The sequence below is a fragment of the Pinus tabuliformis genome, chromosome 3_2, assembly GCF_031772625.1.
Source record: "Pinus tabuliformis cultivar Carrire ecotype Pingquan chromosome 3_2, CPIR1, whole genome shotgun sequence".
Lineage (NCBI taxonomy): Eukaryota > Viridiplantae > Streptophyta > Pinopsida > Pinales > Pinaceae > Pinus > Pinus tabuliformis.
The window spans coordinates 324626346-324644305 of NC_142302.1; the positions used below are offsets into that span (position 1 = coordinate 324626346).

Consider the following 17960-nt stretch of genomic DNA (forward strand, 5'->3'; position numbering starts at 1 on the left):
AGTGTTTTTTGTTGAAGGAGATGCTGGAGACTGTTATGGTCTGTTCGAATAGAAAACTTACTTCCCAAAAGATACTGCCTCCACTTAGCTAGTGCGTTCATGATAGCGAGCATTTCTTTGTTGTATGTGGATTTGAGGCGTTCTCTTTTGTTGAGCTTCCTACTTTCAAAAGCTATTGGATGTCCTTGTTGCATTAATACTGCACCTATACCGAATCTGGAAGCATCACACTCAATGATAAATGGCTTAGAAAAATCTGGTGTTGCTAATACGGGAGCATTAGACATAATTTCCTTTAATTTTTCAAAACACCTTCCTGCTTCCTCATCCCATAGAAACGAATTCTTCTTTAAAAGATTTGTTAGAGGTGTAGTTATATGTGCATAGTTTTTAATAAATCTTCGGTAATATCCAGTCAAACCTAAGAACCCTCTTAGCTTGGATATATTAGTAGGTTTGCTCCATTCTTTTATAGCTTTGATTTTGTTAGGGTCCACCTTTACACCTTCGTGGGATATAATGTGTCCAAGGTATTCTACTTCTTCCTTTCCGAAGGTGCATTTGGATTTTTTTGCGTAAAATTGGTGTTCTTTAAGTAGTGTAAGAACTTTGTCCAAATGTTGCAAGTGCTCCTTCCAAGTTTTACTGTAAATTAGAATGTCATCAAAAAATACTAATACAAACTTTCTAAGATGTGGGTGAAATAATTCGTTCATAGTTGCTTGAAATGTTGCTGGTGCATTGGTTAATCCAAATGGCATTACTTTAAATTCATAGTGACCTTCGTGTGTTCGGAATGCCGTTTTTGGTATGTCCTCTAGTCTTATTCTAATTTGATAGTAGCCTGATCTTAAGTCCAATTTTGAGAAATACCTTGCGCCATGTAGCTCATCCAACATTTCGTCCTTAAAGGGGATTGGGAACTTGTTTTTGATTGTTATTTTGTTTAATCCTCTATAATCAATACATAGCCTGAATGAACCATCTTTCTTCCTTACCAACACCACTGGAGCAGCGTAAGGACTTTTACTTTTCGAGATGATCCCACACTTTAAGAGATCTTGGATTAACCTTTCGATTTCTGTTTTTTGGTGATGTGGATATCGGTATGGCTTGATGTTGACAGGGTCTGATCCTGCCTTGACTTCTATTGTGTGCTCAATTTCCCTATTAGGCGGCATCTTCATAGGTAGGTCTTGAAATACTTTTTCATGCTTCTGAATTAGATCTTGTATCTCTGGTGACTCTTCACTGGTCATATTTGCAGATAACATTTCTAACTGATGACATTGTACTACATAAGCAGGTGCTCCCTTTCGAATCATCTTCATCATCTGCGATGATGATACAATTTGATTTTCTGGTGCTTGAAATCCATGTAATTTGTACTTCTGACCTCCCCATTTGAATTTTATGAACTGTACTTGGTGGTTGGCGGCATAAGTACCTAAAGTTCGTAACCACTGGATACCTAAGACTACATCTACTCCTCCTAATGGTACTGTGAAAAACAGAGACTCTAAACTAAAGTCTTGAATCTGCAATTTAACCTTATGGCATTTTCCCACTTTTTCAATCTTCTTACCGTCTGCTACCATCACCTTCATGTTTGGTAAGGGAAATGAAAAAATATTGAGTCTCCTTGCAACAGTTGCATCCAAAAAATTGTGTGTGCTACCAGAGTCAATGAGAACCACCACGTTGTTCTTCTTTATGTGTCCTTTTAACTTTAACGTCTAAGGTTGTGATATACCTATCATAGCTGATAATGACACTTGCGGAATACTTTTGTCATCTAATTATGGTGAGAATTCTGGAGCATCTTCTGTTTCTTCAATATCAAAATCTTCACTGTTTGAATCATTGGTTGCTTCACAATTATATAGGTTCTTTGGTTCTTTTCCTTTGGCACACCTATGTTTGGGGTCCCACTTCTCACCAATGTTTGGGGTCCCACTTCTCACCACAGCGCTTGCATTTACCCTCCTTTATCCTTTGCACTTCTACATTAGATTTTTCATCTTCACAATGATGTGGTGGAACATATCTTGTATTTTTTGCGTCCGCATACTGAGGTGTTCTTCGTCTTGAATATGTTTTTTCGGATTTTGACCAAAATATTTGTTCGAATTTCTTTTCCGCTGTTTTTGCTTTTCGTCTTGCTACTTCTATTGATGAAATGTCATGCATTTCAAGTTCTACTTGTAAATGGGTTTTGAGTCCCGAGATGTATGACTGAATTAGACGAGATTCTGATAACCCAGGTACTCATGTTACTAAGGTCTCCCATTCTTGAGTGTATTCGTCCACAATTCCTTTTTGTCGTAGTTTGATGAGTTTTGAAAAGAACTCTTCTTCCCTTACACCTTGGAATCTTTTAAAGAATGCATCTTTAAATTTCCTCCAGCTAATGACGTGTGTTGTCTTTTTCCACCACATATACCAGTTATATGCTTCTCCCTCCATTTTCATGGATGCATGCCTGAGCTTTTCGTCATCGTTATTGATGTCATATATCTCAAAGTATTCTTCTGCGTTATTTATCTATGCAACATTGTTTTTTTCATTTCCATCGAATTTAGGCATCTCGACTTTTGCCCTTCGCTGGTATGTTGCTAATGGTTGAGCGAAAAAAGGGTGTTGATTGGTAAAGTTATCCCAGAGTTGCTTGTTTGTAAAAGCTGTGTTACTCACTTCTTGGTGGGGTGTTGCTGATTTCCTTGGGGATTCAACTTTTTCATGAGAGTCAGTGGACGTTGTTGAATTTGATGAGATGTGTTCTTGATTCTCTTCATTTTCTTTTAGTAGTTGTTCGGGTGTACAATTCATCTTTTTACACAGAAGTTTCAACATTGTTACAGCATCTCCGATATGTACTTCTGTTTGGACATGTTGATTTTCCATCTTTGTTTCTATTCGATTTGTCGTATCGTGAAGACTTTTGATTTCGTCAGCTTGCTCCCCAAGCTTGATCTGGAATTCATTTAATTCTTTACTGACCTTGTCGTGGTTGTTATTTATCTTATGCTCCGAATCCAACAATTTTTTCTGAAAATCCGCCATTGTCATTGTCGACATCGAACGGGTTTGCGGGGGTGTGTATTTATCTGCCAGCTTAATTTTTTTTTTCTTTTAAATAATTAAATTAAATTAATTTAATAGTTTAATTTAATTAATTAATTATTTTTTTAAAATAATGTTATATATAACTTTATAACTTATAATTAAATTATAGTTATGTATTATATATAACTTACATATATAATTATATTATAATATATATATATATATATATATATATATATATATATATATATATAAATTAACCGTTATATATATATAATTCGTTGTTATATATATATATATATATATATTTCTAAACCGAACAGTCACCTTGATTGACGGAACCCTTTGACTATTCAAAAAAAAATACCTCGAATATCACCGCAGTCTTTAACGGATGGCTACGGTCGATGGTGGGTGTATGGGACAGACGCAGCGGGGACGGGGGAGGCGGACAGCAGGGATAGCGAAAGGCTGTCGGCAGCGGACGGACGACCGTGGGCAGCGGACGGATGGCCGTGGGCAGCGGACGTGAGCTGAGAATACCCACGGTTGTGGCTGTAAGAGCAGTGGATAGGCGGACAACGGAATGGAAATTAGATGGTGGACATAGTTGGATGGCAGAGAACACGGGGCACAGGTAGACGGTAAGTGTTGGGCGTTAGAAAGAAACAACGGAAGCAGTGGGGCTGTCGAATAGTGTGGGGATGAGCAGATGACAGGGAAGTCGAACAAAAACAATAGAACTGCGACCAAAATGAAACCGGACTGTGTAGCTCCAGACCAAGAACGAACTACTCCGATACCAGATGAAACATAAAACTTCTGGAGAGACAGAAATATATATAGAAATATTTTATTAATAAGATGAATTACATATGATGGTTATTACAATTGCGGGTGCTTGGCTTATATACTGCCATGGACGCCCTTTGGGGAAAGGGCATGATCTTATGAGCGTGCCCTTTCATCAAATTTAACTGAATATTAAATAATAACCTAATCTAACTAATTTTTACATAAAAGGAGTAGTAGCCAATAAAGGAGATGCCATCAAACTAGGATATAGGATTAACCCTGCTAGCTAAGGTAAGGGAACAAGAGTACAATCAAAGCCCTTTCTTTCCGCCGAATCCCCCCACTAAGCCATGCCCAAATGTGCCCAAGGAATGCAAGCATAAACACCCAATTACATAATGAAAAATCATACCTTCAGGGTTGGATGGCCCACCTTCAAACATACGTTCTTAATAGATGAGCGAGGGCATGCAATGCCTGGCTCAGGTGGCAGAGAATAGTAGTACATCGAGCTATCAGGTGGCTACAAGGGGCTGCTGGCTGCCGGTTGAAGAGTAATCTAGGAGAAGAATTCTCCTATAGGGGTCACCCATTGGTGGTGAGTAACAGGTCCATAGGTCGTTAGTAAGTAACCACGTTTGTTTGAGTATCTTTAATGATCGAGATGAGTCTAATAATGATTTTGAGGGGCTTGACACACATGATGTTGAAGAGCTATTTACAATAGTTCAAAGCATAAGAGCCAACATGGGCTACTTAAGCCTTGCCAATGGTTAATGATGTCCTTGACCCTTGTAATCTTATCATGTTCATATTATATCCTATGAAAGATTATCATTTATTTTTTAATGTTACAGACATGCTCTTATTTTGATGATTAATGAGAAAAGAAATGGTTCGTATTGTGTTACTTTTTTTTTTCCGAAAGAAATGCTTGCAGTATCCTACCCTCTTTCCTAGAATATTCAGATGGAGGGTATGTCAATTGCCAACCACAAAAGTGGTTGGTAACCGCAAAGGACTTGACCAGATTTGAATCTTTGACATATGGCCTATGCCTTGGGCAGATAGTTCAACCAATTGAACTAATCCTTGGCCTTGTTTTTTTTTTCAAATTGATGGACACAGGTGTGGGTTTTGAACCATTTAGGTGTTGTCCGTTGTGTTGTCTGTTGAAGTTTGGGGGTCTCTCCATTATTCCTTGCCCCTTGTTCCAAACTCAGTGGAACATAGCATGAAATCCAAGATGTGAAATGTTAGATTTCTTTTGTGTACTTTGTATTGAAAATTCAATATGTATCTGTTATCTGCAATAACACAGTTACACAATAGTAAAGTTATCTGTTACTTCTATGTTCCAAATTTCATAACAATTTATTGCTTATTGAACAGTGAGGTATATGGCACCAGAAGTTCTTCGAAATGAAGCATATGACAACAAAGTGGATGTCTTTTCCTTTGCTTTGATTGTGCAAGAGGTATGGTTTTTTCCCTTGGGAAAAGTGGACTAAAGTCAAATAAATTGCAGTAAAGAGAATGAAACATTTATATGCATATGAATACATGATATTATCATATTTAGTTTTGTACCATTGACTATATTCCCTTACATAACAGATTCAAGAAGTCATGTACAACTTTATGCAAGAAATAAGGAATGTGACAAAATGGTTATATCTTTAGCATATTTATTAGTTGAGGAAAATTGCCAGGCTAACTTACATTGTTCTTGTTTGATGAATATATGCATTCTCAAGAATATAAAAATTACAAGTACAAATTGTAGCACAATGAGTACAATCGCTTTGAGGTACAAACAACTAAGATGCAATGGAAAATGCAGAAGATAAATTACCTTGTCCATCATCTGTCATTATAAAATCACTTAGGCTTTCTTAATGATAATATCTATAGAGTACTAAAGGGAGCAAATATAATGGGACCTCGTTGATTGATTTGGAGAAGTGCCTATAATTTTTTCTTTTCTATGACCATGACAAGATGCCTAAAGATATGTTTACTCACAACATCTATAGATGATACATTCTAGAGATTTTCATGCAAAGGAACCTCTTTCAAGGATCTAGAGAAGTTGCTTGAAACTTTAGAGTGAATCACTTACATCTGGATAATCATGAGGCTTGTTAATAGTATTACTGAAATAGGATTTGTCTGAAGGAGGCAAGGGTTGGTTCTCCAAGAGGGATCTTTTTGGCCACCTTTTATGAAATTGTATTTTTTTTCATCGTGATACAACCATTTTGCAAGAAAAGCAAGTGGCATGTTGACACAAGCTAGGCCTTATGGCCTATGGCCATATGATCTAAATTGTCATGGATATTCCACTGGAACAGTCAATTACAACAGATCTTACAATATTTTGAAAATTTTATTATACAATTTATTACCTTAGATCTCAGATTTAAAATTGCTAGCATGGTGCTGAAGATCAGGAAAAAAATGAAACCAGAATGAAAGAAACTAGCAAATTAATACACAATCCACACAAATAAACACAAGATGTGAACAAGGAAACCCAATATAGGGGAAAACCTACCGTAGAAGGTGAGGCCTCTGCTCTTCTCTTGTTTTCTTAGTTATGAAATGCAAGTGGAAAGAAGGGGGCTCTCATTATGGAGTTACCATGGATTTTGTGGCCTGAATGGCTGCTACAAAATCTTCCACCTCTTTTGTTATGCTTCAATATTCCACTCTTAGATGCTTTGCTCAAGTATGGACTTTATGAGATTGTAACTATCAAATTAGTGTAATTACATTGAAGGTTATTTTTCCAAAAAAGATAAAGAAATAAAAAATTACAATGGAGGTGTTGTTTAAGGCTATGACACCCCTTGAAAATGTTTGTTGTTGAATCTTGTTGACACAATCCTTTCGGTTTTGGTCTTGATTTTGAACTACTTGTGTCTTTTCCTTTGACTTCAAAATGGTTTAGTTCATCCATCATCATCATCATCATCCCCTTTGGCTTATTCGTTATCACCTCCTGGTTCCTCATTGTTGCTAGGTGGACATGAACTTGTGATTGGTGTACTACAACACTTATGTGTGATAGCTTTATGAATATGATATCTGATGCATTGCTTATTTGGAGGTCACTGATAATTCCGACACCACATTAGATTCATTGGAATCTAGGGAGGTTGTCATGCTCAAAATATTAAGCATACTTTGTGAATATATTACGAATACCCTTTTAGTGCTCTGATAAGTGTTTTTCTTTGATGGGAGAGTAGAGAATATTAGGAGAGAAAATGTTTGAGAAGATTTGTAGCACTAGATTTGTTTCATTTGTTCAAGTTATGATAAAGTGGGTTTGCATCTTTTGTTGTTTTGTTTATTAGATCACATATGCGTGGTATTTGTTGTTAGGTATTGTTATCGCTCGGATTCTTGCTAGGGAAAAGTCTCAACCTCACCAGGGGGAGAATCTAAGGAAACTAACATGCAAGCCGACCACCGTCACCTTGGAAGCCTTGTTGCTTACTTCTAGGCTTTTGTGTATGATTTCCTAGCTTAAGGGGGGATTCCCTATGTTTGATTGTAAGGTTATCATGCAATATTAGCAGAAGTTTTACTTAGCTTAGATATTGGCCTCTTCTTAGGATTATGGTATGATTGCAAAGTTATATTAAGCAATGCCAACATTCATTCAATCCCTGTGTTCCACGTGGACTTGTCCCCCAAGGTGGGGTCCACGTAGCTCATGCTTTCGACACACTTGGGATGGGGGATGCTTGGGGACACATTTTCCCACAACCCCCTTTTGGGGAGACACGAGGAGACGTAGGGGGAAACGTTTCGTCAGTGTGGGGGACATGTTTCCCCAAAATGTGTGCTTGTGGGCGTTCCCCCTCCAAGAGGGCTAGGCGTCCCCCTTTAATTTTGCTTGAAAACAATAATTTATGAGTGGGGAAGCTTAATAATCAACCCTAGGGCCCCACTAATGATATGTACTAATTGGTAATGTCGAATTCTTAAAGTAAAAGGATGAAGATGAAAGATATTTCATCTTCATCCTTTTACTTGAATTTTTAACATTACCATTCATTGACTCAGGATGTTTGAGAGTGGTTTTGACCTCATTGGATTTCATATGGAGAAAGTAGAATTCCAGATCCCACTCAAAATGCATCAGGCATAACAGTTTTCAGGATTTCATGATTGGGGGGATTGCAATGTTTACATTGGACTATATCATGTATGAGGGTTTGGCACTATCATTTAATCAAGAGCACCAAGTCCATAAGCACCCCTTTTGAGGGGAGATGCACTCCCCTTAATTTTGTCTAACAACCCTTGAAATTTAAAAAGTTATAAAAACACAAAAATTAAAAAGAAATAAAATTAAAGCTAAAAATAAAAATACATAACAATATCAAAACCTAAACTAACTTGCAATCCCTAATTCACTCATTCAGCTTACCAAGCTTACCCCTACTCGGTGTACGCCGTGGCACTATCTGACTTACAAGTTATTTGTTGCGACTCCTCCCCCGCGATTCTCCTTCAATGCTCGTTGTCCATTTTTAAATCTTCAATTTTAAATTATGAGCCTTGACTCTAGATATAAATGACCTTAGGCTAATTCTTTGACCGATCACTCTATACTACTTTTGAGTTTGAGTTATATCAATTTACTTTCCTGTATTTAGACTTCGGTATCTACTATATTCTATTTTGCTTAGTACTAATCATATTCTAGAATGATGAGTGATGAATTTAAATTTTAAGTCAATTTAGAGTCTAGAATGATGAATGATGAATTTAATTTTTAAATCAATGTAGATTCTAGAATGATGAATAATTTGTTAGTTTTCCCTAAGGGCTACATTGTTCCTTGCTTTGATAATTGCATTGCATTATTTATACATTAAATTCACCTCACATTATAACATTATTACAACATATGCAACTATGTAGAAAGAACAACATCATCAACAGTGCGTTGGAATAGTAAAAGCAACATCAGAAGAAAAGCAACCGCACATAGAGACACCGAGATTGTTCAGAGACCAGGGAAAAACCCCACAAGGGGGAAATCCTGGAATTCAATTCTACTTCTTATATTAGATTTCATCAATTGTTCAATTGAGATACAAAGCACAATTATCAACAGGTTTCCCAGGGCCTATACATATCTTGTTCACAACTTCGATTGTGAACAATATTCATCGATACTGCTGTTACATAAATTGTCATCAATAACCTGACATACTTGACATTATACAAATATGACCGACTAGACTGAACTGAGAAGTCGCACACCCACACACATATATATATTGCTGAACTTTGAAGCTAATGATGCCATATCTGTAACCTAAACTGATATACCAATCAAACCATACCCTAAACTGATATATCACAATGGTGCCATACATCTCTAATGCTATCTATAATTGTGATGCCAAATGCATATACAATGGTGGTGCCATACATCTACTATGATGCCAAAGATGTCATACTTATAACAGGATTATGATGCTTCAATAATGAAATTGTGCCAACGCCATTCATATATTGCCAAATTCAAACATATAACGCTGAAAATGAAACTGAGTCAAAATTGATCATACTATCATACATGCGATGCCATTTCTATTACAAAGATGAGATCAACCATAACAAAGAGAAGATAGATGCCAAATAAGGCAACACACTGATGCCATATCTAATTGCAGAGGAATGTGTAGTGATGTCATATATAGACAACTTGTTCATTGAGCAAGTTGTTCTAAGCCATGGTGCACGGTAAACAAGTTGCTCTGAGTCATTGTGTGATGTTTGAGACAAACGTGAGGTATTGAGTCACTGTGTGTTTCCATAAGGCTGAGCGATGATATATACAAAGAAAATACACCATGAGACTACACAATGCCATATATCGAGAGACCATACCATATGTTGGGTGATGCCAAGACTATAATATTGACGCCAAGACTACAAGTGCAATGCCAAGACTGTAATACATGAGTGATGCCAATACTGTAATACATGTGCGATGTCGAGACTGTAATACATGTGATTAGCCAAGACTATAATGTGATATTCCCATGCAACACGTTAATGTGATGCCCATTCAACAAGTTAATGCGATGTGATCATAACTAGTGCAAAAAGCAAAAATTCAGAATAGAATAACTAAGACTAAAAGTGAAGCACTATTGGGAATCACGATTACCGTTAGACCAAAACCCACATGTGTTAGTTAACGATTGCATCACTAGAGATAAGGATCCCCAATAGGTGGTTAGTCCATGTCGTGAAGCACACGTGGAGCGTTGGTTTATCCAATGTCCAACAATCTCCCCACCAACGCGAGTTGGGTGTGTTTTGAACTTGTGACCTACACTCTGATACCACTTGTTGGGAATCACAATTGCCTTTAGACCAAAACCCGCAGGTGTTAGCTAACGATCACATCGCCAAAGATAAGGATCCACAAGAGGCAGTTAGTCCATGTTGCGAAACACACGGTGAACCTTCTTATGACATTGATAGCATTCTACCTTGGACATGCCAACTTTCTTCATTGGTACTTTCGATTTCTTTCCTTTATGTTGAGCAATGTAGGCATTTGAAACATCTTCAGAATTGGCAACTAATAAGATCCTCAATTCTTCTCGACTGCAGGCAGTCCACAGTTCTTGAAAAGTGGGAGCTTCCTTCCAACTGTTAAGTCCTACAACAAATGCACCCTAAGTAGGTGGCAATCCTAATAGAGCAGTGATCACGAGCTCTTTGTCTGGAACAATTTCATCAATGTCCGAAAGATCATCTCTGATTCTTGCTATCTTCACAAATAAGGATGCCACTCTATCTTCTTTAGTCGGCTTTGTGGTCCTTGCCTCATTCTTCAAGCTTGCCACTTGACCAATGTTCTTAATAGTGAATAACTTTGACAAGGCTTCATACATTTCCTGCGAATGATTGATGTTGGCTATGAATGCAACAAGGTTGCCCTTTATTCCTTCTACCATTAGAGTCATGAACACTAATTCTAGTTCCCTGAACTTTACTTTGTCAACATCACTGGAATCTTCTGTAGGCTTCTTTACTTTTCCTTTGACCAAGTCTAGAACCTTATTCTTTTCGAGGATGAGGTCAATCCTCTTCTTCCAAAACCTGTAGTTTGAGGCTCCTTCAAGTTTGTTCTCTCCCTTGATTGTGTTAGACATCTTCCTTGAATATAGTGGACTTCTTCCCTGAAATAATACTTTTGAATGGTTCCTTGATTAAGTGCCTAGGACTGCCTTTTTCTTCTTTCTTCACCAAAGCTCTGATACCATGTTAGAAAATCAGAGATGCAGAAATATTTTCTTATACTTGATAATTACTTTTGATGTTCTTGACTTCTTATTAAGTTTTCTTTATATCTTATTTCTTTGTTTCATCATGCAATTACCAAAGCCAAAGTAGATAAAACAATGGACGCCAGATATTGTTAGAAAATAAGAAAAGTAGAAAGTTTTTCTTATTCTTGATAATTACTTGTGATGTTCTTGATTTGTTATTACGATTCTTTATATCTTCTTTCTTTTAGTTCATCAAGCGATTACCAAAGAGAAAACACATAAAACAATGGACACCAGATGTAGGCAGTATGCTAGGGAAAACCCCCTCTCGAGCGGAAAACCCAATCAAAATTCTCTTCCTTTCAATAGTATTATTTGAGACTCTTCACCCTAGACACAAACTAGACCTTCCCTCCACACCAAGTCAGCCTCCTAGATCTTCGACCTCTCTTCCAACAACTTTGACTATGTAGTAGCTTCCGGCATCAACGAAACTTGGAAGACTTTGATCTCCCAAACTAGGGCACAAAACAAAGAGAGAGATGCACCAAAATTTCATTTTTCTTCTTCTCCTTAGACTCCACCCAACTTGCACTTCCTTTGGCTTCCCAACTTCGTACTTCGCACTTCTTTTGACTTCAAGAGATATCGAACTTCTTGTGTGAGAGAGTGCTCCAAATGAATTCGATTTGCTTGTATTTATAGGCTCCATGTGAGGTTGAATTAGTGTCCTTAGGTCGACTTGATCTCTTCTAGGCCAACTTGGTGTGGAGGATTCATAAATTATATTTGAATCAATACTTAACCTTTCCACATGATTCAAAAGCCCAAGAAGGGTCTCTTTAGAAGTACAATGGCTCTATTGACTCAGATTAAATCCTAGAAGTCCTCAATGGGGACTTTGACCTAAAACATGGTTACCCACGCATGAAACCCATGCTTTAATAAGTCATAATAAAATTTCTTTTCTTTATACTTTTGACAAGTACATTACAAGATGACTCAAATACATTAAATGAAGACCGAACCTAGTTACATTTGCCAACACTCCCTCTTAACTAGGGAGGTATTCATCATATACAAGTACAAGGAAGATCTCAACTATATGAACCATGAAGAACTTTAGGCACCACAATGCCATGGACTAGATTCCTGACCAGGGCAATGTGTCCATTAGTCTCTTAACAATTTAGGCACCACAATGCCACAGACTAGATTCTTGACTAGGGCAATCTATCGAAGTGGGAATAAGGTGGACTCAAGCTTTCAGCCCCTCTAGGTACCATTAGACTTACTTGCTAACCATAAACCCAAAGATCCAGGTGTGTATCCAAAAACAAATCTCTATAATCAATACCACCTTTCCCAACTTTGGGACCTAGATATCAACACAAAGTGCTGGCTAGATGTCCTCCCAAGCAATGCTTCACTCACAAAGCCTCAACAGTCGTAGATCCAACAGGTCAAGGATAACGAATCTCTCCCAATCAAAACTAATTAGTAAGTAGCATGCTATCAACACCTTCGAGAGATTCACCTATACAAATACAACCCCAATCAATAATTTACTTTCATATGTACATAATCAAATACAAACCTCCGTGGTCTTGATGTTGCTTCTCAACTTTTCATAGTAGGACTATCAACTGAATCTCTGACAGAAGATTCGTTAATCATACACTTTCCTTTCCTACTTCTCATTCAACAACATATCCTCCGAAATTTATTCTTCAATCAAAACCAAGCTATGTCCTCCCTCTCAACCAGGGAGCATCTCTTTATCCAGGCTCCCTTTTAATCTTAGGGAGATCTCTTCTATTCAGATTTCTTCAGGGAGACCAACTTCTTCTTTTTGTCATCGAAGAATCTTTCGTGGCTTCCAACTATTTCATCTGAGTTATTATCATCCCCATCATGCTTATCACATCAACGAACATCTTCACCATATTGAAGATTGTGTACTTGCACATCCTAGATAACAAGTACAACCAAATCTATAGAAGCATGAAGTTAGCCATATCAGAATCGCGGAAGCATTTCAACTTTATACATATTAGATACCCAAACTTAATTACAAACAAGAGACATATACTCTTCAACATCTTGGTAAGGACTTTGTCATAAACCCTAGACTACTTCATAACAACTTTCATTCCATCTAGAGTTTCAAAGTTTCTTTCAAAGGGTGTAACATACCCTACTATAACATATAACAAACCCTAGAAACAATTCAAACAAATATAGATCTACAAGACATCTAACAACTTTCAGAAGTCATATGTTAGACTTACCACTAGGGTTTCATACAAATCCTAAATTTTATACAAGAGAATCAGTCAAAACCAATCACAACTTAGTCATTAACATGGCCAACTTCCACTAGGGTTAGTTGCAAAACCTAGATTTTCAATCAACCATTAATTTCAACTAAAGACTCTAATTTCAACAATCTTACACAAATCTCAAATTATCATATTGTCATCATTCATTAGAGATTTTTACTTCGACTAAGGGTTAACTCCAAAACCTTAGAATGTCATTTTCACAATCTCAACAATCGTTATATAAATAGATCTCAGATTGTTATATCACACATACTAGAGGATTTAACAACTACTAGGGTTTAGCTGTAAAACCCTAGATTTCCCAAACAACATCATCTTAGAATATTAAACTCAAATAAGGGCTTATATTAAACCCTAAGACTTATGACCATCAATAATTAGGTCAACACACATCTAGGAATTCATCATCACACATAAGCATATCATATGTCAGTCAACATTAACAGATTAGACATATATTGACCTAGACCAAGCTAGGGTTTCATCCAAATATACACATATATACCTAGGGTTTCATTCCTAGGAGTTTAAATAAATATGAAGGGTTTTTCTTATAGATCCAACCAAAACCTAAAATATAGGGTTTGATAACATAGCAAAGCAAACCCTACTATTCCAAAAATTTCAAAGGTTCGAGATCTCAGACACACATCATTCAATCCTAACATTTTAAGATTTCATGATCACATCGAAATCCCAATCATGACATCATCAACAAAAACTTTAAATAGCATTCACAATAACCCTAAGCATGCTAGGGTTTCATACGTTGACATTAGCATACCCTTAGATTAGGGTTTTCTAGAGAACCTGACTAAGGTTCTATCAAATCAGTTAAGAATAGGAGTGGGTTAGATTTATCAAGTGATGAGTCACCCAAAATAAGAATCAACATGATTCAATATAGCTAGACACAACAATTTCAGTAACAAATTGTCAAATGAATAAACATTTACTAAAGAAGTCAATGTTTTTGTAGTTTAAGACATACCTTTGTTTCTTGACAAACCATATCTTGGGTGGCTTTCTTCCATACTCCTTGAGGATATAGCAGTTATCTTCCTAATCAAGACAATAAAGGGAGAATGGTGATTAGTATTTAATATAATGAAAACTAAATGAGTACATGAAACCAAAAACTAAAAGGAAATGAGATACTTATCTTTGGGAGTTGTTGGGGGCTCCCTCCAAAGCTTGAGGGATACCTATAAACTTACAAAAGAAAATGTCTTTTCCAAAAACATGTTAAAACCTATAAATTCTAAATATCAAAAATATAAAATAGAATAACTAAGACTAAAAGAAAAGGACTTAGTAGTGTAAGTCCCTTATGTCAGATTCTTCGGGTTTGACTTTCTTTGGGTCTCCTTCTTCAACAATGTTGGCTTGATCTCTTTCTCTCTTCTTGTTTCTTGGATTGTCGGGACAATCACTCTTGTAGTGACCCTTCTTATGACATTGATAGCATTCTACCTTGGACATGTCAACTTTCTTCCTTGGTCCTTTCAATTTCTTTCCTTTATGTTGAGAAATGTAGGCATTTGATACTCCTTCAGGATTGGCAACTAGAGAGATCCTCAATTCTTCTTGACTGTAGGTAGTCCATAGTTCTTCAAAAGTGGGAGCTTCCTTCCAACTGTTAAGTCCTACAGCAAATGCACCCCAAGTAGGTGGCAATCCTAATAGAGCAATGATCACAAGTTCTTTGTCTAGAACAATTTCATCAATGGCGAGAAGATCATCCTTGATTCTTGCTATCTTCACAAAGAAGGAGGCCACTGTATCTTCTTTAGTCATCTTTGTGGTCCTTAGTTCATTCTTCAAGCTTGCCACTTGACCATTGTACTTAATAGTGAATAACTTTGACAAGGATTCATAAATTTCCTGAGCATGATTGATGTTGGCTATGAATGGGACAAGGTTGTCCTTTATTCCTTCTACCATTAGAGTCATGGCCACCAATTCTAGTTCCCTGAATTTTACTTTGTCAACATCACTGGAGGCTTCTGTAGGCTTCTTTACTTTTCCTTTGACTAAGTCTAGAACCTTGTTCTTTTCAAGGATGAGGTCAATCCTCTTCTTCCAAGACTTGTAGTTTGAGGCTCCTTCAAGTTTGTTCTCTCCCTTGATTTTGTTAGACATCTTCCTTGAATATCGTGGAATTCTTCCCTGAATAATCCTTTTGAATGGTTTCTTGATTAAGTGCTTGAGACTGCCTATTTCTTCTTTCTTCACCAAAGCTCTGATACCATGTTAAAAAATTAGAAAGGCAGAAAGATTTTCTTATTCTTGATAATTACTTGTGATGTTCTTGATTTGTTATTGCGATTCTTTATATCTTCTTTCTTTTAATTCATCAAGCAATTACCAATGCGAAAGCACATAAAACAATGGACACTAGATATAGGCACTATGCTAGGGAAAAACCCCCCTCGAGGGGAAAACCCATTCAAATTCTCTTCTTTTCAATAGTATTCTTTGAGACTCTTCACGCTAGACACAGACCAAACCTTCCCTCCACACTAAGTCAGCCTCCCAGATCTTCGACCTCTCTTCTGACAAATTTGACTATGTAGCAACTTCGGACATCAGACAGCTTCTGACATCAACGAAACTTGGAAGACTTCGATCTCCCAAACTAGGGCACGAAACAAAAAGATAGAGGCACCAAAATTTCGTTTTTTCTTCTTCTCCTTAGACTCCACCCATCTCGCCCTTCCTTTGGCTTATTGACTTCATACTTCGCACTTCGTCTGGCTTCAAGAGAAATCGAACTTCTTGTGTGAGAGAGTGCTCCCAATGAATTTGACTTCCTTGTATTTATAGGCTCCATGTGAGGTTGAATTAGTGTCCTTAGGCCGACTTGGTGTGGAGGATACATAAATTATATTTGACTCAATACTTAAATTATATTTGACTCAATACTTAACCTTTTCACATGATTCAAAAGCCCAAGAAGGGTCTATTTAAAAGTACAATGACTATTGACTCAGAATAAATATTAGAATTCCTCAAGGGGGGCTTTGACCTAAAACAGGGCGACCCAAGCATGAAACCCATGCTTTAATAAGTCACAATAATAATAATAAAAGTTCTTTTCTTTATTCTTTTGACAAGTACATTACAAGATGACTCAAATACATTTAATTGAAGACCAAACCTAGTTACATTTTCCAACATCTACAGGCACTATGCTAGGGCAACCCCCCTCGAGGGGAAATCCCAGCGAAAATTCTCTTCCTTTCAATAGTATTCTTTGAGACTTTTTACCCTAGACAAAGACCAAACCTTCCCTCCACACCAAGTCAGCCTCCCAGATTTTCGACCTCTCTTCTAGCAACTTCAACTATGTAGCAACTTTGGGCATCAGGTAGTTTCCAACATCAACAAAACTTGGAAGACTTTGATCTCGCAAACTAGGGCACGAAAAAGAGAGAGAGAGCCACCAAAATTTTGTTTTTCTTCTTCTCCTTAGACTCCACCCAACTCGCCCTTCCTTTGTCTTCCTTAGGTCCATTTTGCACTTCTCCGGATTCCTTAGAGATATTGAACTTGCTTGAGATGAGATGATCCAAATGAATTCGACTTGCTTCTATTTATAGGCTTCAAGGGATGTCAAATTGATGTCCTTAGGCCGACTTGATCTCTTCTAGACCGACTTGATGTGGATGATACATAAATTATATTTGACTCAATGTTTAACCTTTTTATATGAGTCAAAAGCCCAATAAGTGTCTCTTTAAAAGTACAATGACTCTATTGACTTAGAATAAATCCAAGAAGTCCTCAATGGGGACTTTGACCTAAAACATGGTGATTCAAGCTTGAACCTATGCTTTAATAAGTCACAATAATAATAATAATAAAAATTCTTTTCTTTATACTTTTGACAAGTACATTACAATATGATTCAAATACATTTAATGAAGACCGAACCTAGTTACATTTTCCAACAGGGAATCACTAAATGAATGAGTCAATGAAGAGATACAGAGCGATTCCTAAAGGCCTATTCACTAGGGAGACTCGAATGTATGGTTTGCTTGCGTGAAAAGCAAGGTGTAAGGCTCTCTAAAAAGGGCCAAGGGATTGTCAAGGGTTAGAGTTTGCAAATAAGATTTGTAATGGAGGGACCTAGTCCTAAAAATCCTTGTGAAAACTTGGTTTCGAAATGGTCTTTATGGAATTATCTTCAAAAAATTGCGGGACCACACGGGACCAAGTGAACCCAAAATTAGGTCAAGTAAGAGGAATTGGTCACTCAAGGAGGGGCTTGACCTAATTGTGGAAGAGATAAGGATCAATGGACAAATCTTCTTGGAATAGAATGAAATGATCCAAGTGAGGTCACTAGCCCTCGGGCAAAAACCAATCCTCGAGCTAGGGCTCGTAATATCTTGAGATCCCACCATTGGATTTGCTTCAAATTTGGAGGGCC

The 17960-nt window shown here is 37.1% G+C and overlaps 1 protein-coding gene across 2 annotated transcripts in view; it reads left to right on the forward strand.

The window, feature by feature from the left end:
• Nucleotides 1-17960, forward strand: part of LOC149180832 (serine/threonine-protein kinase 12-like) — a 287777-nt gene that overhangs the window by 232870 nt on the left and 36947 nt on the right. For both annotated transcript variants that reach the window (XM_089416312.1, XM_089416313.1), the window contains exon 9: nt 5254-5339. In XM_089416312.1, coding sequence (XP_089272438.1) covers nt 5254-5339 — 86 coding nt within the window. The remainder of the gene's footprint in view (nt 1-5253; nt 5340-17960) is intronic.